The 24330-nt window shown below is 34.7% G+C and overlaps 1 protein-coding gene and 1 non-coding gene across 2 annotated transcripts; both read left to right on the forward strand.

Moving 5' to 3' along the window:
* Nucleotides 1-11880: 11880 nt before the first annotated feature.
* TRNAP-CGG lies at nt 11881-11952 on the forward strand. Its single transcript has one exon. It is a non-coding gene; the product is annotated as a tRNA-Pro (tRNA).
* An 8140-nt stretch (nt 11953-20092) lies between these two features.
* Nucleotides 20093-24075, forward strand: LOC122600324 (pentatricopeptide repeat-containing protein At4g33990). The gene is made up of 3 exons (XM_043773031.1): nt 20093-20249; nt 20928-21031; nt 21326-24075. Exons 2-3 carry the CDS (start codon nt 21006-21008, stop codon nt 23775-23777), a joined length of 2478 nt encoding a protein of 825 aa, XP_043628966.1. The 5' UTR covers nt 20093-20249; nt 20928-21005; the 3' UTR covers nt 23778-24075.
* The last annotated feature ends 255 nt before the right edge of the window (nt 24076-24330 follow it).

The following is a 24330-nucleotide window of genomic DNA, read 5'->3' on the forward strand; positions in this document are numbered from 1 at the left end:
TTGATAAAATAATTTATTTTGAACTTAAGAAAGGACATTGGTGTCAAATCTAGACTCTTGTTCGGTTTATTTGAATTTTGTCAAACGTCGTTTTAAAAGTTAAATAAAGACATGTGCACTTAAAGGCATTTCTAATAGGCTAAGACTTAAGACCAAAGACTTTCATTGTGACTTGTCATGTATTATTGATAGGTTTTGATTGTCGTGGACTTTGATTGTGCTTGTCGTGCTCGTTCGTTATACTTTCATAACACTTTTAAGGTGAGTTTCGTAGCCCCTCTTTTTACAAGTTTTGGGGTGGAAAGTATACTTATGTTTCAAATAGTTTTGTCGATTTCTGTTTATGTTCAATACGGAGCCTGTGCGTGTAGAGTTACTTGTGCCATTCGACGTGCTTGATTTTGTTTATATGTGTGCGATTTATGTGTTTATTGTTATGATTTATGGTTTGGACGTGCTTATTGTATGAGTTTGAGGCTTGGACATGAGACTTGAGACTTGGACTAAGGCAGGTACCGTAAGGCCAGACTTTGAGACATCGAGTCTTCAAGAAATTGAGTCTTTGAGACATCGAGACTTTGAGACATGAGACTTGAGACTTTGGACATATCATGGCGTAACTCTGCTCATTATGTATTGAACTAATACTTGTTTAGACTTTAAAGAATCGGCAAAAGACTTATTTCTTTGACTAGAATTTTTGACTAAAACCTACGAACTCACCAACCTTTGTGTTGACACGTTTTAGTATACTTTTCAGGTACTTAGGCTATTCAGGGATAAGGACTTTCATGATAGGACTGGACTTTGGAGACTAGAGCTCCTTTACTTTTGTCAGACTTTAAGGCTGCATGCCTTGGTTTATTCCTTTTATGGATGTACTTGTGATAAGCTTTCCTAGCATTGTCATGACTTTGAACTCATGTTTTGGGAATATATTCATTATATTCTATTTCATATAGCAGTATCTATGTAATTTCATGTTGTGCTGTACTTTTCATGACACTTCATGTTTCCGCCAACGGTGGGGTGTTACAGAATGGTATCAGAGCCGTGGTTGTAGAGAATTAGGTGGAAAAACCTAGACTATAACCTAAGAACCCCGTATAGCATTTACAATAGGAATCATAGATGCATCCTAGAACGTCACTTATATTTTGAGTTCATATCCTATTGAGACTTATTATCCCTGTGTTTATTTTGAGTATGGCTATCATTTGGTGATTGTGTTCTTTTGGTGTTATTGTGATTATTTATGTGTATTAGAGCAAGATGAAGTGATGGCGCTAACTAGTATCGCATAGCAATAATCATAGAAAAGCCTGATCAACTGTTCTATGATTACCGCCATGCCTTACGACAATTATTGACATCAGTGATTGCAGTTGTAGTGAGAGTGTGGTAGCTACCCTGGTTTGCTTAATGGGTGTTGTTTAGGTGGAGGGTTAGCCGCTGGTACACCCTGTATACATACCGAGCCTATAACTAGAGAGCATACCAGTACCGCGATCCGACCTTGCATTAGATGTACTAGGGGTGTGGAGGGTTAGCCGCTGGTACACCCTGTATACATACACCGCTAGTGCAACGGATGTAGGTGTTAGATTCAGACCACATTTTAACTGCGATATAGGATTATATATTAGTAGCATATATATATGTATATATGTATTGCATTGACATGGACTGCAAGACTAGGTTTAGTTATAGATAGCATCCCTTAGACCATAAGATGAGAGAGCTTGCTGAGTGTAACACGTGACATAGGAATTGAGATCTTCAAGCGTTTCTTCACGACTGATTTCTTGGAGATACATTAACGTGTGTGGAATAACGGTGAGATGAGAGCTACTGTGAAAGGAGACAATTACCGCGATTATTCAAGTCATCAATGTTGTCCTGGCACAAAATGCGACGAAAGAAGGGTCGACTTGTAATGAAGCAGAGGATGCGCAGTATGAGGAGGCAGTGAACAAGGAGACAAGCGAATACTATGCAGACGCTGATGATAGAATTCGTATTGGAAATGTACGAAGAGAGACTAGAAGTGGTGTCAGATGTTTTACTTACAAAATCGTCAAGGAATGTGGCATGCAAGATTATGTGGCAGAGGTGGAGCAGGCATATTTGTTCAATGATTAGATAGACGGAAGCTGTGATTGACATTAGTGAGTGTACACCTGGTCAAAGGTTCAGTTATAGGGCAATTTCTTTACCTTGGAAGCGTTGTCTTGGTGGAATGGTCAATGTTGAGCCAGAAGCAGAGTAGTGGCCAAAGCGATGTCATGTTAAAATTTTAAGGAGTTCTTGGCGAGAAAGTTCTGCAAGGCAACTGAACTGAAAAGATTATATCGAGAACTTTTGGAGTATAAGATGATTGGTGCTGATCATGTTCGTTACGCTACATGTTTGAGTGAGTTGTCAAGGATGATTTCATAATTGGTTAATCCGAGAGCAAAGGCATCGAGGAGTATCTTCGTAGGTTGACCCCTTGGGTTAGGTCGATTATGGTTGTTGTTCATCCGCTTACTCTGGAAGAGGCTACATTGAGATACGAGGCTATGACTGATGAGTTGATTTAGTGTGGGACTCTTATGGCTGTTAGGACAAAGACGAAGGAAAGTAGTGGGGCAAGTAGTAGTGAGAAAGTTTGGCAATCTATTGGTAAAAGGCATAATGGAGGCAAGGCAATGTCAGCAAAAAGCAATATGTGGGTCCTTGCCCTTAGTGTACAAAGTGTAATCTTCACACATGCGTTATTATTGATAGGTGTTAATTGTCGTGGACTTTGATTGTGCTTGTCGTGCTCGTTCGTTATACTTTCATAACACTTTTAAGGTGAGTTTTGTAGCCCCTCTTTTTACAAGTTTTGGGGTGGAAAGTATACTTATGTTTCAAATAGTTTTGTCGATTTCTGTTTATGTTCAATACGGAGCCTGTGCGTATAGAGTTACTTGTGCCATTCGACGTGCTTGATTTTGTTTATATGTGTGCGATTTATGTGTTTATTGTTATGATTTATGGTTTGGACGTGCTTATTGTATGAGTTTGAGACTTGGACATGAGACTTGAGACTTGGACTAAGGCAGGTACTGTAAGGCCAGACTTTGAGACATTGAGACTTTGAGACATTGAGTCTTCAAGACATTGAGTCTTTGAGACATCGAGACTTTGAGACATGAGACATGAGACTTGAGACTTTGGACATATTATGGCGTGACTTTGCTCATTATGTATTTAACTAATACTTGTTTAGACTTTAAAGAATCGACAAAAGACTTATTTCTTTGACTAGACTTTTTGAATAAAACCTACGAACTCACCAACCTTTGTGTTGACACGTTTTAGTATACTTTTCAGGTACTCAGGCTATTCATGGATAAGGACTTTCATGATAGGACTGGACTTTGGAGACTAGAGCTCCTTTACTTTTGTCAGACTTTAAGGCTGCATGCCTTGGTTTATTCCTTTTATGGATGTACTTGTGATAAGCTTTCCTAGCATTGTCATGACTTTGAACTCATGTTTTGGGAATATATTCATTATATTCTATTTCATATAGCAGTATCTATGTAATTCCATGTTGTGCTGTACTTTTCATGACACTTCATGTTTCCGCCAACGGTGGGGTGTTACAGTAAGTCACTCGAGGGGATCACGTCAAGCCCGCTAGTGAACTTCCTTATCCAGACTGCTTCCATTGCGGCTTCTGAGGCGGCAATGTACTCAGACTCTGTTGTAGACACGACAACTGTGGTTTTTAGCTCATAGCATTCCACCGTGCCTTCATTTAAATAATGAAGACGTATCCCGACTAATATTTAGAATCATATTTAGCAGTCTGAAATCCAACATCACAAATTCTATTACCATTTGAATTCTTGATCGGAATTTCAACCATACACCAAGAATAATTCTTTAGTAGCACACATGTACTTAAGAATATTCTTTACAGCAATTCAATGATCCTATCCAGGATTTTGCTGATAGTGGCTAACTATATTTTGCGCGAACGCAATATCAGGTCTAGTGCATTTTATCGCATACATAATAGATCCTACAGCCGAAGCATAAAGGATTTTTCGCATACGCTCCACCTCATTAGGTGTAGAAGCACTGTTCTTGCTAGATGAGTTAAGTCTTTCTAGCATGGGAACGAAACCACGCTTAGAATTCTTAATCTTGAAATGCTTCAAGATCTTATCAATATAAGCACTTTGACTTAAACTAAACAACCGCTTTAATCTATCTCGGTAGATCTTGATTCCAAGAATAAATGTTGATTCTCCTAAATCTTTCATGGCAAAACACTTTCCAAGATGGGATTTAACATCTTGCAACATTGGAATGTGTTTTCCTATGATCAATATGTCATCAACATACAAGACAAGGAAAGTAACATTATTCCCACTAGCTTTGCGATATACACATAGCTCATCGGGATTTTGAACAAAACCAAACTTTTTGATTTCTTCATCAAACCGTTTATTCCAACTTCTTGATGCTTGCTTTAGTCCATAAATGGTCCTTTAAAGCTTGCATACTTTGTTGGGATGTTTCGGATCAATAAAACCTTCCGGTTGATCCATATAGACTTCTTCATCCAAGTAACCATTTAAGAAGGCAGTCTTAGCATCCATTTGCCATATCTCAAAGTCATAGTACGCTGCTATGGCTAAGAGAATCCTAATAGCTCTAACGTCCGCGACTGGAGAAAAGGTTTCATCATAGTCAACACCGAAACGTTGAGTATAACCTTTCGCCACAAGACGAGCTTTCTAGGTGTGTACATTTCCATCCATGTCAGTTTTCTTCTTGAAGATCCACTTACACCCAACAGTTTGAACATTTTGTGGAAGATCAACCAAGCTCCAGACTTGATTGTCTTTCATGGATTTCATTTCCACCTTTGTATCTTCAAGCCATTTGTTAGATTCTGGATCTGATAATGCAGCTTTGAAATTCGGAGGCTCATCGAGATCTCCAACAACGTCTTCTTCTACCATCATACATAGTCTTTCGGTAGGACGTCTTGTCCTTTCGGACCTACGAAGTGGAATCACTTCATTATCATCGACTTGAGGTTCATCACTTTGAACACCCCCCCCCCCCCAAGTTGATGATTGCTAGTATCTTTAAAAGGTGACACATCTTCCTCTTGAGTCTCATCAAGTTCTACAACCCTCCCACTATTCTCTTGAACTAATTTCTTTTCAAAGAATTCAGCATATCGAGCAACACGAACAGTGTTTTTGTCGAGATCACAGAAGTCGTAACCCATCGTTTCCTTAGGGTATCCGACAAAGATGCACTTAGTAGTTCTAGGTTCAAGTTTGTCAGGCGTATCGCGCTTCACAAGTGCCTCACATCCCTAGACTCTTAAGTAAGACAAATTAGGGACATCACCATGCCATAATTCGTACGGTGTCTTGTCAACCTTCTTGGTTGGAATCATATTGAGAATGCGTATAGCAGTCTCTAGAGCATAATCCCAAAACGAAAATGGAAGAGTTGTACGGGTCATCATTGATCTTACCATGTCTAACAAGGTTCGATTTCTCCTTTCAGGTACTCCATTATGCTGAGGAGTATATGGAGGAGTAAGTTGTTGGAGAATTCCACATGCTTTAAGATAATCCTTAAACTCTTGGCTTAAGTATTCACCACCTCGATTCGAACGAAGAATCTTGATGGTTTTACTGAGTTGATTTTCTACTTCATTTTTAAACTCTTTAATGTTTCAAGGACTTCATGTTTATGTTTAAGCAAGTAAACATAACCATAACGACTAAAATTATTCATAGAATAATGAAGCAGCTAGCATTTTTCCTTGACATATGTCTAAAAGGGCTACATACATCGATATGTATTAGTCCAAGTAGTTCCTTAGCCCTCTCCGGTTTTATGCGGAAAAAGTATTCTTGTCATCTTGCCGAAAACACAAGACATGCATTTGTCAAATGATTCATCATTTGATTGTAAGATCCCTTCACGTTGAAGTTTTCCAATGCTTTTCTTGCTAACAGTAATTCGAAAGACACGCATTTATCAAACGATTCATCATTTGATTTGTAAGATATCTTCACATTGAAGACTGTTAATGCGTTTCTTAATAATGATAATGCCAAAGATACGCATTTATCAAATGATTCATCATTTGATTTGTAAGATATCTTCACATTGAAGTCTTTAAATGCGTTTCTTGACAAAAATTAAACAAGATGACCATGTCAAAGATAGAGTCCAAGTTAACTTGACTCTTTTACTATTGAATTATCATTTGAATCTCATCAACACTTATAAATTAGTTAAGAAGATACTTGAAGAACTAGTTAAACCAACTTGCTTCTTCTTCTTGTTCAACTCAGCTAGATACTTAGGACAATTCCTCTTCCAGTGTCTCACTATAGCATAGTGATGACAAGACTGGTCTTTAGCCGTATGCTGCTTTTTCCAAAGGGTCTTTTAAGGTTTTGAGACTAAACACATTGTTTTCTCTTACCTAAGTTGTTGCCTTTAGCTTTTTGGTTGTTTTGCTTTCTAAACCATTCCCCATTGATCATAAGAACTTGGGGTATCTCAGATTTCTTGGAAGGTTTTCTTCATACTCAATCAACTTGATATGAAGTCCAACTATGCAAATCTGCAATTATCTCTTATACCAATAAGAATCGACAGAAGATACGCATAGTTTAATCCTTTCCATAATGCTCAAAGTGACTCTTCATCTTGAGTACATGAGCATTTACCGGTTTCCCATACTCGTGTTCAAGTTATGGAGTGACTCAATTAGCTAAAGTAATTTAACTCCAACTTGTTTTCCGTACATAGGCTTGAGTTATTTGATCATATCACATGGATTTTGCAATTCGAATTGCCTTTTGAAGCTTAGGAGACATGTTTCTAGCATCAAATAAGCAACCTCAATATGTCTATTGTACCGAGTAGTTTATGCTTCCAACTGCAAAGCAGTGGCATTCACATCAGGAATAGCAGTATCTGAGTTTCAAATGACATCGGTTTTCTTTTCAACTCTTAGAACAATTCTCTATTGACAAAACAGTCATTGAAATTGGTTTCAGAAAGTTTTCTCTTTCTAGCATCGACCTGAAAGCCGATTAGTGTATGTTTTGTGAAGGATTTGTTGCCTTTTACAAAACAGATTCAAGTTCAATTATCGGTATTTTCGATAACAAATCCTTAAGAAATTAATTACCCAATGTTTATAAAATAAACAATTAATTTCATTAAGGCTAGGATCCAATTGACGTGCAACCATTTCATCAGTTGATCTGCTAGAAATGATTGCACTCAAAAGGTAAGTGATGATCAATAATTGCATTACAAGTGCAATTCCTAGAAAGTATGGGACCTACGTAAGACACTCGATTTATCAAGTGATCTTTTGTAGTCATGTTTTGTCCCATCTTTTGCCACGGATCAAGGTCTCACCGCTTAACTCGCTTTAAGTCGTCCAACTAAGAATGTGCAAAATTGACCACCAGTGTGTACCAGTGAATGGGTTTCGCCATGCAATCGCCATTTCACCACTGTGTACCAGTGAGTAAAACAACGACCCCATGTGTCCTTGACAAATTGGATGGCAATGACTTAAGTTTATTGGGTCATTCAATTTGATATGTGATCAAAAAGTTATGTTTCGAAGATTCATGCATATCTTCTAAACATAATATTTAATAAAATCATTTTTATAGTCTTAACAACACAAGAGATCTTGGTAGCTCCATTTGAACGCACAAAGAAGCGCAAGGACAAAGGTTTGCGATGAACGCAATTAAAAACCCGCCCTTTTAGAAGGCTAGCGCACTCCGACTTATACCTCTCTTAGAGTTTGTTCAAATGGTTGAGCCGGTGTATCTCAAGGTTGTAAGACTCCAATTTTATTAAAAAATCTCTATTTCGATATTGCTTAGTCAGGTTTATATTTTCTCAAAAAACAATTTTACATCACAATTTATATCACAATAAATATGTAAAATTATAAACTATAACTATTAAGCATGCAACGAGTTATGGTATGCCACCTAAACATGTCACTATGGTTTATTTATGTCTAATTCGGCTCCCCCTTCAAAGAAGAGGACCACATACATCAAGTCACCTTGATTGAGTAAGCCTTAAACATATACAAAACAATTAAGTATCATATAAGCACATAGTTGCTCAGTGGAAATTCCAGTAGCTTCACGACCTGTTTAGACCAGAACTACAAAGTTTTAGCTCTATGTGTTGAGCATCTACAGTTCAAAGCACGACCTCTAACTCATTACGGATTAAAAGATATGAATTTTTTAGTAAACTGTCGCAAAACAGAAAATTTATACGAAAAATTCACATTGTCACACAATTAATTATCAAATTATCTAGCATAATTAACCCTAATGATCAAGATTTCATATCAATATATCTAAGTAAGAATTATGAATGATTTGCATGAAAAATTCATGATTTTTTCTTCTTTTTAACCATTAAAAATTAAAGGTACACATATAATCATATGCAATTTATCACATAAACATGCAATTAATCAAAACTTGGATTAGGAACCCTAAAAAAAAATTTTTTTTTTTTTATTTTCTGGAATTTCGAACTATATATATATAATAATTAAAACTTTTTTCATATTTAATAATGTAATTAAATTACAAAATCAATTTAACAATATATATATATATAATCGAAATTTTTTAAATCAAGAACCCTAACCCCCATTCAAGTTTTGATTTATTGGTAATCAAAAAACATACATAGTAGGCTCGTGATACCACTGTTGGGTTATATAACTATTATCAAATCAAATCACAAAGCACGCAACGGAAGACAAGATCTATGTAGTTTAATTAATTAACCAAAGTATAGAACGTGTACCTTCAATTGGAGAGAATTAAGCAAGAAACCTTAATAAGAAGGTTTAAAATAAAACCTCTCTACGATCACACACACAACGTTGGAATGTATGTATGCTAGTACTTGATCACGAACTCACAAACCCGTTGTGTATATCTTCCTAATATACGAAATCCCCAAGAACCGAAAACACCATAAACAAATAATCAAAACCATAATTAATGTTCACATTAAATATAGATATATGGTTCTTGGTGTTTTCGAACGGCACAAGAAACAAAACAAAAACACTTTGGATAGTCCACCGCTGTTTTAAGTCACAAACTCATTACCGATTAAAAGATATGAATTTTTTAGTAAACTGTCGCACATCAAGAAATTTACACGAAAAATTCACATTGTCACATAATTATCTAATAATCAATCCTAATTATTGGATCATCATGCTTTGCAAAATATATCTCTATATATCCAGTAAAATCACAATAAATTTTGCATGAATTTGTTGTGATTTTACTATTATTTAACAACTTTAAATAATCAAGATACACATAATCATGCAATTCATCACATAAATCATGTCAATTCACAATTCAAAACTTGCTTGAGAGTTTCAATCTCCATTGAATGAGGTTGAAATTTTAATTAAACAAAAACCCTAATTTTTATTTAATCAAAATCCGATTTAATTAATTAAAAATAAGAAAAACAACCTTTTAATTATTCAACAATTAATTAAAATCAACCAACCCTTAAACCCTCTTTCAAGTTTTGATCTTTGTAATTAATAGATCACATATATGGCTCGTGATACCATTGTTAGAATATGAGCACATAAACATACATAATCACGAGTAAGCGCAACGGAAGAAATCGAAACATATATGCAATCAAATTAATTAACAAAGAATAGAATTGAGTTGTGTACCTTATGCAAAGCTCCAATAAAGATAATCATAATAAGATTATTATTAATGCTTAGGGTCTAAAGCAAAACCCCTCTACGATCGCACACTAGACACCGCGAATAACGTATGCTAGTACCCGATCACAAACCAAACAATCCCTTTGTTTAAACCTTAACTTCAAAGTCGAACACCCTTAATGAAAAGGGAATTCGGCCACTTCAAAGAAAATGAGAGAAAAAGGAGAGAATTTGCTTATGTGAAAAGTGTGAAAGAATCAAACAAAACCTAGAATTAAGCCCTCTATATATAGAGAATAATTAGGTTAAACATTCTTGGAAAACAAGTTAGAATTAAGGCTTTCCAAGCCTTAATCCAAACCGGCCCCCATAGAATTAGGGCCCAAAAACCATTTTTCAATTTTTACATTTTTAATCCTCTTTTTTAACTAATTAACTATAATTAACCCTTTAATTATGTTTAATTAATTATTTCGTGATCAAACTAATTAATATATTACTTAAATATATTAATTAATATTATCGAGTTACCGTGTCATTTCATGTGACCTCGTAGGCTTAAATTATTCCTGGACATGCGATTTATAATAAAATGATCACACTCCAACATCCCCAAGACCGAAGAGATAAGAATAGACCTCCCCCCAATAGATAGAAGGCTAGCCTTCTATTTCGACAACCTCTTCTTGAATTTCTCAATCATTGGCCTCCATGATTCAATTCTTCCCATATTCGCACCTACCGGGATACCTAAGTAGACAAATAGGAAAGAATCCTGACCACAACCCGCAACCCGTGAAAAGTGATCAATGGCTGATCCAGATACATTAACCCCGAAAAGTTTGGACTTATGAATATTCAATCGTAAACCAGAAGCCAAATAAAAGCAATCAAAAGTCGACTTAACATTGATGAGATTCTCCTGAGACCATTCCCCCATAAATAGAACATCATCAGCGTAAATCAAGTGTGAAATAGCAATATTACCAATCGTAAATAGAACAAAATAATGACAAATAACGTCTACCTTATTTAAATGCATAAGCTAAAAAAAAAAAAACAAAGCTAAAACTCAAAGTTTCAAGAAACATATGTTTTACTTGAAAAAATTAAAATAATAGTCAAATCATGAAAACTATTATATAAATATTTTCATTTAACACGAATCATTATATATCAACTATAAACATAATATTTTCTACAAAACTACAAATGTATCTTATAAAGCAACTAAGTTCTCAGTTTAAGGAAAAAAAATTCTGAAATTCAAATAAATTATATAAAAATTTAATTAAATTAAACATGACAATTATAAGTTGTCATTTAAAATTCAATGTCCTTTACGGTTTGTTACTTTGTTATATAGGCATTGCTGTCACGAAACATGTAAATCTCAGGCCCATTGGGCCAGAAGCAAACGTCTTACATATTTCTGATTTAAAAACGTTCGCACGAAAACTGATTCACGGTTTTTAGGATATTTATAATGGATTGAATAGCGATGGACTAAAGTTGTGCAGTATTTGAATTTCAAGTATTTCTCAAATCCTACTATGAAATGGAGAAATTACTAGATAGTCGAGAAAAACTACATTTTTAGTGCATAGATAAAAATCCTCATGCTGAGTTTTTTCATCAATGGCTAGCTACCATTCTCAGATTTGCTTTGGCAAGATTCGAATTGCATCCCTCAAGACACACGTCTCCAATGATGTCAAGAGTGGGTTTGTTTTTGGTGCATTTAAGAATCTGGGATGAGATGTATTTATTTATTTTTTTTTATTTTTTTTGGGGATAGAAGGTAGATTTGATCTTTACTTCTTATAAAATAGTCAAAGGTTCTTCTAAAAATAATCTTTTTACTTTTGAGTAACAATAAGAGTGTTTAAATTTTAATATCTTACGTGTGCCGCTTATATTTCGTGCAAAACGGAATTGGGAACGCTTCTTGAAAGATTCACGTGTGCCGCCTAAAATGAAACTTACAAATGATAATTTTGAGTTTTTCTAGTTCTAGAATAGTAATTCAGCATTCGATATATATCCTAATGTTTATATAAATGATATATAGTTTAGAATAATCAACAGGGCATTTGGTCTAGTGGTATGATTCTCGCTTCGGGTGCGAGAGGTCCCGAGTTCGATTCCCGGAATGCCCCTCCTTTTTTAATTTTATTTTTTGTCCACCTTTTCAGGCGAGCAACTTCAGCCATTCATACTTTAACTTCAATCATACAATGATACAAAGTAGCTTATAAAACTTAGAGTTAAATGCAAGATTGGTCCCTATGGTTTGTATGTTTTAGTAAGGAGGGTCCTATTCGAGAATCGTTGCAATGATGGTCCTTATTTTGAGAATTTTTTGAAAAATTGGTCCAAATTTGACGGATCTGTTAAAGGTGGCCGTCAAGTGAGCACGTGTGGGGGTATTTATGCACTTTCCACCCGTAGGAACCCCCATTGCTAAAATGGAAAAATCACAGGGACCAATCTTGCAACTATTAATCTTGATTTTTTTTTAATTTAATTCAAGAGATTGTAACATATAATTATCTGCTCGTTAGGTTTCTAATATTAAATTTATGTGCACTTTTAAATTTTAATAATAGAGATATATACCTTATATAAATACTTTTATTTTAGAAAATTGATTCATACGAGTATATAAACTTTTGTTATTATATAAGCTTAAATAAATAAAAGATTGTATTTTAGGAATTTGATATTTATTAAAGAAAAAAGCAAATATGTTTAAATAATATAAATGTCATATATAGTATTTTAGTTATCTATTCTCGAGTCAAATACCCAGAAAGTCAACAACATTTTTTGAATTAAAACAAATTACTAAATAAATGAAAATAATATAAATTCTAATTTACAAATATAAGAAAAAGCAACCTAGAATTTGCCTTAAAAGACAAAATCTTTGATATATTATTAGATAGTAGATATAAGTTATTATGAGAATTGGAATTTAATCATAAATTGAAGAATTTATAAGTTTTAGAATTTTTAGTGAAAATATGTTTTTAGTAAAAAAGTGTAAAAAATTATATTTAAGTTAATTATTTAATAAAATTTATTCTTCTATGAAAAAGTTAAAAAGAATTATTTAGTGATGAATTTTTAAAAACTGTAAGTTTATAAAACTTTTTCTACAACTATTAATATAATTAATAATTAAAAGATTTTTATTTTCATATTTTTTAATTTATAATTTTAACTATGATACATAAAAATTTAATTTTTAGGTTAATTAAATTTTTTTGATTGTTAACAAGTGATTAGGCCAATATTCTTTTATTATATATAAAGAAGAGTTAGTTGCAAGATTAGTCTATGTGGTTTTTCCATTTTAGTAATAGGGGTCCTTGTGGGGTGGAAAATACATAAATACCCCCCACACGTGCACACTTGACGACCATCTTTAACGGATCCGTCAAATTGGATCAATTTTGCAAAAAAATCTCAAAATAGGGACCCCATTGCAACGATTCTCAAATACGGACCCCTTGCTAAAATGTACAAACCACAGGGACCAATCTTGCAATTAACAATAAAACTTATATATATATATCACCTTAGGCGGAATCGTAGGATATGACGAAATGACATAGCATAGCACATGGAATTTGTAGTAGAGTTATATTAAATGAAATCCAAATAAATGTAATTCCCACAAGCAGGATAAGTCTAGGCAACACACCTCAAATAGCAAAAGATGTAACAAAGAGCAAATAGAGTTCAATGATGAAATGCAACTAGGAGTCCATGAAGGATCTCTTTATTAGTCTTCCTAAAGTCCTTATGCTCAATCTCCTTTAGCATTGTTATTATCTGAAAATGAATGCTCGAAAATGTCAACATAATGTTGGTGAGTTCGTAGGTTTAAAGTAATACAAATGTGTTTGTTGTGCATGATATAAGAAGTATGGACAATAGTGTAAATATAAAAATGTAGTAGCATGTATGTATACCAAATACTGATCAATGTCATTATAGTTATCCAACAACATAAACTCACCACTGCTTGCCAACAACTAAATCACATCACTTGCCAACAACTCAATCACACATTGATATACCAACAAACTACCAGCTGGAGTATAAAGTTGGTTAATAGTTATCACTGTTATCCTTAAATAGTCTTCAATAGATATCAACAGACATCTATTGCATCATAAAATCAGCACAAGCAAACTAGCATACATATTTTATAATTACACGTATTTGTCCAAGAAAACAAACTAGTTTTGGCACACATAGTAAAGAAATGAAAAGTGTTTTGAGCATCATTTTCCCCTAAAGAAATAATATAAAAAGGGGCCACAAAAGTCACCTCAACAAGCAAGTAGTTGTTCAAAGTCTGAAATGATCACTAGAATCTACACAATACATATACAAGAACAAGTTACAATTATGGATATGGTCAATAACCGTCCATTGTAACCCGTATTTGATGATATACATATATGGCTACTTTCAAAATATTCGCAACTGATTTGTCATATATTATTAAGTTACAAGTCACATAACTTAATATGGAGTATTTGTTTTAATGATTTATGATTGAATTTTATAAGCTCATATTCACTGAAATTTTTGGTAACTTTATCTATTTTTTATTAGGATGAAACGAACAATTCAAGTTTTCAAATCTTAACTATTGTAACCTTAGAGTGTTGTAAACTTACATGAATTTTTACTTAATTTATTTCGCACGTTAAATATTTTTAAAAATTCCATAATCACAGACTAGTCAGAAAATTCATTGTTTGCATAAGGTCTAAAGTGATTTTTAATATGTTTTGATAACCTTAAACTTCATATTTTTACACGAAACCAATTCCACCAGAAAGTAGACTTCCTGAACTTAATTTTAGACACCAAAACGTGACTTAACCATTTCCCATGACCAAGATACAACCTTTCAAAGTTAACAAACCGAATCTGTCCAGATTCTGAAATAACTCAAACTTAAAGACTACTACAACTAATATACATATATAAAATTTTAAATCTTTCCAACACCTATTTACATCTGTTATTATGATTTTCATGTCTTCATAATTCGATTTCTTTAATTACATTAATTATTATGCTACAATAAATACGTAAACTTTTAACATTAATATGATTTATACTTCAAGCTTTTGATTTAACCCTAAAAAAAATCTTTTCATTCATTATTATAAATTTTGCCAATATATATATATATATATTCATCAACATAGGTTACTTATAAATAAAGATTAATAAATAAAAAGATATGCTTATATATATATGAAAAGAGAAGACAAGTGATTTACCCCAAGATTGATGATTTCCTTCTTAGATACCAATAAATATATATGTATATATATATATAATTTGTTCACATAGACTATTCACATATGAACACCAAGTTATAATTAAAAGTTTCTAATGGTTCCTCCAATTCAAATGGTTTTCATTTGAACCTTTGCCTATATATATATAGTATATTACATTTTTCGTCACTAAACTTGGCATGTTTACACTTTTTTTCCTTAAAGTAAAAAATAGCAAAAAAAACCATGAAGTTGGCACTTTTTCACTTTTCGTCCCTGTAAAATAGAAATTTGAGCTTGATTTGTGCTCTAATGGTGAAATTAAGGTTAGTGTGTGAAAAGGTGTTTGTGTGTGTATGGAGGTTGAAGATGGAGATGGAGAGAGAATAATTAGATTGAAAATGGATTGATTGGGATAAATGTGGGAAAATGCTTACAATTAATGTGTGGAAGGGGGCTATTTATATCATAAATCTAAGTTTCACTAATGCCCCTTCCACCTCTAAAATATTTACATTTTAACACCATTTTTAGTTCTAACATTCTTCCCCTTGGTGTTCAAAATGTAATACATGCATGACATCATCTTTAAATACGAATTTGTTGATGAAGATCTTAGAAGCTTTCTCATTGTCTTTAAGATCTTCCATCAAACTTGACTTTATGTCTTTAATATTCACACTTACCTTACAGATGTATCTTTAAGTCTTGAACTTCTCAGAGTATAAGCATTGCGGAAACTTGATCTTGGCTCTTTAGATTTGAACATGAAAGCCTCTTCTTGACAAACTTAACTTTGTCACACTTCCCCTCGATCAAACAATCATATTTGCGTACCACCAACGCTTATGTATAGGGTGTACCCGCGGCGTACCCACCACGTTGGCGATAACTATCTTCAAAGAATAATTTGGCGATCACTTTAGTCAACAATTTATCTTTCTTCCCCTCAACTGATGGATTCTTCTTTCTCCCCATCAAATTTCAAGAAAGCACACACACTTGTTCGACTTCATTGTTCTCTTTCTTCCCCTCATGATGAATGTGTGGCTACATGTTCATCATGTTTCTTTGAAGTCGAAACTGGGGAATCAACCATTATGAAGTAGTAGTCCAATAAACAACATCTTTACCCCGGGTTATACACTGACATGTGTATAAGCCATATTCACCAGATCACTTAACAACAACCTTTGGAACCCATTTTTGCTGAGGCCCAGTGGTTTTTGTCTTCACATTCCAAATGTAAGTATCATCAATCCGGCGAATTGAGTCTGAAGTCCATGGAGGGTGAAAACTCGAAGTCGTTGAAAAGTTGAGTTTTCGTGGACGCAGTGGAGAGGATAAGACATTCACTTTTGGCATATGAATTGTTTTAGGTGCAAGATTGTAGAGTTGCCAAAACGAGTATTTGATTGTTTTTTTCTCAGTTGACTTTGGTTTGTAAACTGATTTCCATGTGAGCTTAGGCAACTGAGCTTTGGCTTGTAAGATGAAAGCTGTAATGTCTTCAAAAGATAGGAATGAGACTGAAGATACTGATCCATCAACTGTAGATGATGTTGAATACTTCTTACTCTTCTCCAATGAGTAATTGGTAAACTGAGACATCTTTCGGGCAGGGGTTGATGAACCATTGACATTGGAGCTCTTTGGGATGGACTCAGTAAAGACTTTTTTTGAAACATCAAGTTCAGTTGGAAGTATTGGACTTGCATCATGATAAACTGATCCATCATCACCATCAGTATCATCCTTCTCAACTTTGTTGAAGTCTTTGAAGACTTTTCTCTCCTTGCTTAATAAAACAGTTGTCTTATCTTGCAACTCATGTTGAAGATTTGAAATTGTTTGTTGCAAGACAACTTCTTTCATTTGACTTTCCAAAATGTGTTCATCAAGCCTTTGAAGTGAACTTTTCAACTCATTTGTCAATTTAGAAATTGTAGATTGCATCTCACTGGTCGTCTTTTGTAGAGTAAAATCGTTGTTCACAAGCTCGATGAGACATTTTGATAACTCATCTGTTAAGTTAGAAACTTTGATCTTCAAATGAACATTTTCAGTTTTGAGCTCCTCATTTTCAGATTTGAGTTGTTCATTTTCAGCCTTGAGTTGTTGAATTTCAAGATTAATCTTCACATTTTGAGTCTTTGTCTTTTTGACATGAACCTTTGGAGGATTTGAATTTTGATGAGAATACCTTTTACAAAAAGCTTTTGTATCGGCGATTATAGATTCATAAGACTTTTGATCCTCATCATTCATGGGTGAAAAAGTATTTGAGATGTTTGACATTTTGTTGTTCAAAGGAAGGTATGAAATGAAAAGTAATTGTAATTGAAATTGAAGTGAAAGAATTAAAATTGAAATTTGGAAATTTTGTACTTCAGGTTTCCCTCCAAATTTTTGCCGCCGAAATATGTTCTCATGAAACTTTGAATTTCATGTAAATTTTAGATATCATGATCATAGGAAAAATTTGATAATTTCTAAAATTTTTCGCCAAAACCACGTCGATAACGGATGAAAATTGGCCTAAAATTTTTTAATGCTATCAAATTTTAAATCTTCATGAATTATCCCTTTTTAAGACCTTGGGCAAAAATTATTTTTCTCGATAAAAGACTTTTTTTTTTTTTTTGGAATTGGAACGATCTTGTGAAGATCGTCCTAAGAATTGGGTTGAAAATATTATAAGTATGAAAGAAAGAAAGGTAGGACGGTCTTCAATGGAACTGGGACGGTCTTGGAGGAAATGAGACGATCTTGGCTAGAATCGTCTTATGTACAGGGACCTGGGACGATCTTGTCAGGATCGCCCTAGGGTTCAAGTAGCTGGGACGATCTTGATGAAGATCGTCTTAGTTTCTGGCTAAAAATCTTCAAGTATCAAACACTTTCCAAGTGTTTGAATTGACCAAACCAATCCGTAAGGATTAGTTAGCCACAACAAATACTTCACCACACACAAACACTTGTCAGAACGATCTTGAGGAGATCGTCCTACAAGCCACTAAGTAAAAGTATGAAAATGAGGTTCAAAGACTAAGACAATCTGAAGGAGATCGTCCTAGTGAAGATCGTCCTGAGTTCATCATCTTCTTCAACATCACAGCAGTATTCAAAAACTCCATTAATGATTTCTAAAAACTTCAATATTTTCTGAATTACTTGGAGTTAGGACTTGAAATAACTTACAAAATGTTCGTTTTCACCTTAGCAACACACCGATTAAAAAATTTTAACACAAAACACAACAGATTCCAAACCCAAGTTTTGAGCCAAAAATTCAAACTCGAGATTTAGATCGAATTGGAACTTGAAACTTGACAGGATTATGTTTTCAACTACTAGGAATCTATTGATGAACAAATATCTATGATTTTATGTGATTTGATAGGTGAAAAATGAAGAAACAGGAGCGGTTATGGTTATGAACACGAATTCTCAAATTTGAACAAAATTAGCACAAATCTGTATGAAATTTGTTCTGGATCGTCAACAAATTGTTGTTTTGCTCTGACACCAAATGTAAAATAGAAATTTGAGCTCGATTTGTGCAATAATGGTGAAATTAAGGTTAGTGTGTGAAAAGGTGTTTGTGTGTGTATGGAGGTTGAAGATGTAGATTGAGAGAGAATAATTAGAGTGAAAATGGAATGATTGGGATAAATGTGGGAAAAGGCTTACAATTAATGTGTGGAAGTGGACTATTTATATCATAAATCTAAGTTTCACTAATGCCCCTTCCACCTCTAAAACATTTACATTTTAACACCATTTTAGTTCTAACAGTCCCCTAACTAACTCAAAATCAATCTCCCTTAACACACAAACACCAATCTTCTTCATGTTTAAGCCTTCACCACATCTTCGCCGATTACCACTTCGAAGGCTTCGACGCCGATGACGAAATCGATCTCTTCGATGACTCTCTCTCTGATTTCCCCCCTCCATTGTTCCCCTCATTCGGGCACCGCCTTATCAACCTCCATACACCACCTTTTCGGCCACCACCGTCGTCCCCCTCCTTTAAAGCCTTTATCAAATCATTATACTATTTTTGACCCCCTTTTGTCATTCCCCTCCTCTGGCCACCACCTTATCAACCTCCACCTCCTCTAGCCACCACAATTGTTCCTCTCCTTCGAAGCCTTCATCAATTCTTTCTACTGTTTCCGATCTCCCTACACAACCCTTTTCACCCTCTTCTCTATTCTTTGATATTGTGGGATAAATATGAATTTGAAGGTTTCCATTTTGAAATCTAACTTGAAAAACCTGACGCTATGAAAAAATATAGTGGAAAGAAACTCAAATCGGCTAGACTCAATTTGGGTTAATCATTTATTTTCGAGTTAATCATATTTTTTTGTATGTATATACATTAAGGTGGAACAAATAAATAAGGTCAAATATCCACATGGGCAATAAATAAAGATAAATAAAAACTAACGGTACACATCATCATTTTCTGTTAGGAAGTTATCGGGATCCCACAAAAGATGTTTTTGACAAATTTAAGGTCATAAAGGACGCGTTTTTTGTTTGGACCCCAATAAGGCTATTTGGTACAAGTTGGGGTACTTTCTAAACAATTAGCCTTAGTTTATATTGTACAACATACATTAGTGTTTTACTAACTAATTGGGTTGGATCAGTGGTTGGAGCCCTTGTCTTTGGAAACAGAGGTCAAGGGTTCGACCTTCATGCCCAACAAGGCTTGGAGGTCCTTTTCTACCTTTGGTAAAACCTGAAAGCAGTCTCTTTACCTTTGATAGGGGTAAGACTATTTGCATCTCAACCTCCCTCATATACCATTAAAGACGCTATTTGGACCCAAAACCCCGTAGGATACGACATTAGGAGTTACTTTACTATTTTTTACATTAGTTTAGAAGAGGCGAAACTTTGATCATGTTTCGAAACAAGGAGGGGTTATGTGGTAACTATATCCAAAACTTCAAAATCTAACAATGAACCTATAACCGACCTACCAGCAGGCATTATGTTTCCGGTCTATTGTCGCCTCTCCGCCGTGCCGTCGTCTCTCCACGCCGGACCACCACGTCACTAACCACTTTCCCACATCTTCTGCTTCTTAGCCAACAAGATTTCATAGGACGCTTTTGTTCTTGTAGGTAACAGATTTCCACCAATTAGTTTCTGTTAGTGATAATTCATTATTTCATTTTTTTTTGTTCATTACGGTTTAACACTGTTAATTATCTGGTCAAATTCAAAGTTTTGGGTACTCTTTATTTTCAGCTGCAAAAAAATTAATGCTTTTAGGGTTTATCATTTTCAGGGTTTAAGGATTTTTAGCTGTATATATAATCTGTGTATATCTGTAGCTATCAATTTAACTTCCAATATGATTTCGTGGTTGCGAATCCTCGAATATAACTATACTTGAGCATGACCAATTTGTTAAATTTCTTGTTTTTTTTTTGCTAATTAGTGTGTAGGTTGGTCGTTACTCGTTAGGCTTGCTTTAAGTATGTAATCATGATGCTACTTTTGTTTACTGTGTAGCCCGAAAAAGTTAAGATATTTGCGCCGTTTAAGTTAATCTTGGACAGTTGTAACTCCCGATTGTATTTTTTATTAACTAAATTTGTTTAGCTTTTTAAGAAAAATAAATCGTAGACGGTTGTGCTGCTGCCTAGTACTTAGTTAGCAAAATTTGTGTTGTTTTGCAGTATGGCCTTATTCAGGGAATTCAAGTTACAATCTTTGCTAATTAGAAAGTTCAATAATCTAAAATAAAGTTTCCAATATTTCTTACAAGTTCCACGCCGGTTACACAATAATTGCAGGGCATTGTCCAAAGGTTTAAACTTTAGGAGCAGAGTTGAGAAAGCTGTATACTATATAATCTAGTAGGTGTTCTTCCGATGCTCAGGGTTCTAACTGGAGGTAGGTAAGACTCTTTATTCTTGGTCATCCACTAATCCGTCATTATCTTATGTTCACATGTATATTATTTATCCTATAAAGATTATGTTTTACTTGGTTCTTTCTATTTGTCCTTATATAGGGAACTTTATTTTTGTAACCTTGGATTTGTTTTTTTTTTTATTTTTTAAACTAGTGTTGCCATAACTGTTTGTGTAATTCTGACATATACTTTTATATCCTTAGTTCGAGTATTTAATTCAAAAAATTACTGCGGATCAATGTTGGCTGACTATATTTCTTTTGATTTTCTTTTCAGATTGCTGCCAAACTGCAAACGTAACCATATTCCAAAACCTATTCAGTCAGGTCGGTGTCTTCATACATCATATTTCCTTGCTGCAAATCCTATCCAAACTTCATCAAATGACATTGGGAGCTGTGATTGGAACATTGATAACGATATCTTGTTTCACTCATGCACAAATACCTACCTTGCCAAACGCCTTCATGCATTGCTTATTGTGTCCGGGAAGGTCCAAAGTCTATTCATTTCCACAAGGCTGGTCAACCTTTATGCAAATCTTGGTAACATCTCTTTATCTCAACAAACATTTGATCAAATCCCACAAAAAGATGTTTACACGTGGAATTCGATGATATCCGCGTATGGTCGTAATGGGATTCCTAGCGATGCTGTCAGTTGTTTGTACAAAATGTTAAAAAATGAAGTTAAGCCCGATTTTTATACTTTCCCGCCTGTATTAAAAGCGTGTCGCAATTTGAATGACGGGGTGAGAATACATGCATGGATTTCTAAAATGGGGTTGGAATGGGATGTCTTTGTGGCTGCCTCTTTGGTTCATATGTATTGTCGCTTTGGCTTATTTGATGCTGCGTACCAGATTTTTGAAAATATGCCTGCACGAGATATGGGTTGTTGGAATGCTATAATCTCGGGTTTTTGCCAGAATGGAAAAGGTGAAAAGGCATTAGAGGTTTTAGATGAGATGAAATATGCAGGGATTACCATGGATTCTGTTACTGTAGCTACTGTTCTTCCCGTTTGTGCTCAAAAGGATGATTCAGTCCAAGGAAAATTGCTCCATATGTATGTCATAAAATATGGGCTGGAATCTGACTTGTTTGTTGGCAATGCGTTTGTAAACTTTTACGGCAAGTTAGGTGAAGTAGAGAATGCACAGAATGTCTTTGATAGTTTAGTGACCAGAGATTTAGTATCATGGAATTCAATAATTGCTGCTTATGAGCAGAATAATAATCCAGATCAAGCACTGAACTTCTTTCATGAGATGCAATTGAATGGATTTAAGCCAGATTTGTTGACGCTAGTAAGTGTTGCCTCTAGTATTGCGCAATCTCGGGATTCTTGGAGTAGCAGGTGTGTCCATGGTTTTGTTCTAAGGAGATATTGGTTTGAAAAGGATGTGATAATTGGAAATGCGGTGGTGGACATGTATGCGAAACTAGGAGATGTTGACTCTGCACGTAGACTTTTTGAAAGAGCCTCCCTTAAAGATGTCGTATCATGGAACACAATGATTACAGGATATGGGCAAAATGGTCTTGCAAATGAGGCCATTGAGGTGTACCATATGATGGTAGAAACTTCCTCCATAGCACCAAATCAAGGAACTTGGGCGAGCATTATACCAGCTTATGCACATATTGGAGCCTTAAAAGAAGGATCAACGGCCCACGGGCGGGTCTTGAAAACAGGTCTACTTTTGGATGTTTTCATTGGAACATGTCTCATTGACCTTTATGGAAAATGTGGAAAAATGGAAGAAGCAATGAACTTATTTTATGAAGTACCCAGAGCGAATTCGGTCCCTTGGAATGCCGTGATATCGTGTCTCGGTATCCATGGTCAAGGAGAAACATCCCTAAAGCTATTTAGGGACATGCTCGATGATGGGGTTCAACCTGACACTATAACTTTCATATCCTTACTGTCGGCATGTAGCCATTCAGGGTTAGTTGAGCAGGGCCAGTGGTACTTTAGTGTAATGCAAAATGATTACGGGATTAAACCGAGCTTGAAGCATTATGGGTGCTTGGTTGATTTGTTTGGTAGGGCTGGGCAACTGGAGAAGGCATATAGCTTTATAAAAGATATGCCTTTACAGCCTGATTCTTCAATCTGGGGTGCTCTTCTTGGTGCTTGTAGGATTTATGGAAACTCAGATTTGGGCAAGGTGGCTTCAGCTAAATTAGTAGAAGTTGATCCAGATAATGTTGGACATTACGTGTTGTTGTCGAATATATATGCAAATGCTGGTAAATGGGAAGGTGTAAACAGTGTTAGAGCATTAGCTAATAGTAGGGGTTTAAAGAAGACTCCTGGTTGGAGTAACATTGAATTAAACAATAATGTAGAGGTTTTTTACGCTGGGAATTATTCGCATCCCCAATGTGATCAAATTTACGAAGAGTTGGATAAGTTAATGGCGAAAATGAAAATCCTTGGTTATAATCCAGACTACAGTTGTGTGTTGCAGGATGTTGAAGAGGACGAAAAGCAACATATTCTTACATATCACAGTGAGAGATTGGCGATTGCATATGGAATTATTAATACACCTCCTAGAACCCCTATCAGAATCTTTAAAAACTTGCGTGTATGTGGGGATTGTCATACTGTTACCAAATTTATATCTAAAATTACTGAAAGGGAGATCATTGTGAGGGACGCTAAGCGGTTTCATAATTTCAAGGATGGTATATGTTCTTGTGGTGATTATTGGTAGTCTTTTGAGTTCTTTCACTCATCTTCCTGTTGTATCTACTAGTGTTCTTGAAGGTGCCCTTGGTGCATGCAATTTTCTCAAAGAGCACATATCTGTTTTTATATCATTTTGTTAACCTTCAATGGTCTACTTTTCGTTTTTTTAGATATAGGCATATTCATTTCTGGTGACTTTGATTCACTGATTCACTTTGGTATGTAGTCAACAATTGGAAGTTAGAAATACTGAGCCCTGAATTGCGATTTGCATACTGTTTCGATTTACTTGTGCTCATAGTATATCGTGTATATATATACAATTGAGGACACCTCATTCTTAAGTGTTATTCAACCAGGCTATCCACCTTAGCATCCTATGTTTAATCAATGAGCGATTTCTTCAAGATACATCAGCCACGGTCTGATGTGGAAAACTCGCTATAAATCAACCAATGATTTTGGATTCATTGCTGTGATATTCATGTTTTTCATATGACCTGCTTTAAAAGCTTCATTCTCTTATAAGTTTTATCAGAGATTTGAATTTTGGTTCAAAGTTGGTTTCACCTCTGCAT

The sequence above is a fragment of the Erigeron canadensis genome, chromosome 5 (assembly GCF_010389155.1).
Source record: "Erigeron canadensis isolate Cc75 chromosome 5, C_canadensis_v1, whole genome shotgun sequence".
Taxonomy (NCBI): domain Eukaryota; kingdom Viridiplantae; phylum Streptophyta; class Magnoliopsida; order Asterales; family Asteraceae; genus Erigeron; species Erigeron canadensis.

Excerpts from the sequence above, each read along its gene's own strand:
- LOC122600324 (XM_043773031.1), top strand. The coding sequence starts at position 21,006 with ATGCTCAGGGTTCTAACTGGAGGTAG. Across the intron at positions 21,032-21,325 it reads AGGGTTCTAACTGGAGGTAG|ATTGCTGCCAAACTGCAAAC; the intron begins GTAAGACTCTTT and ends TTTTCTTTTCAG.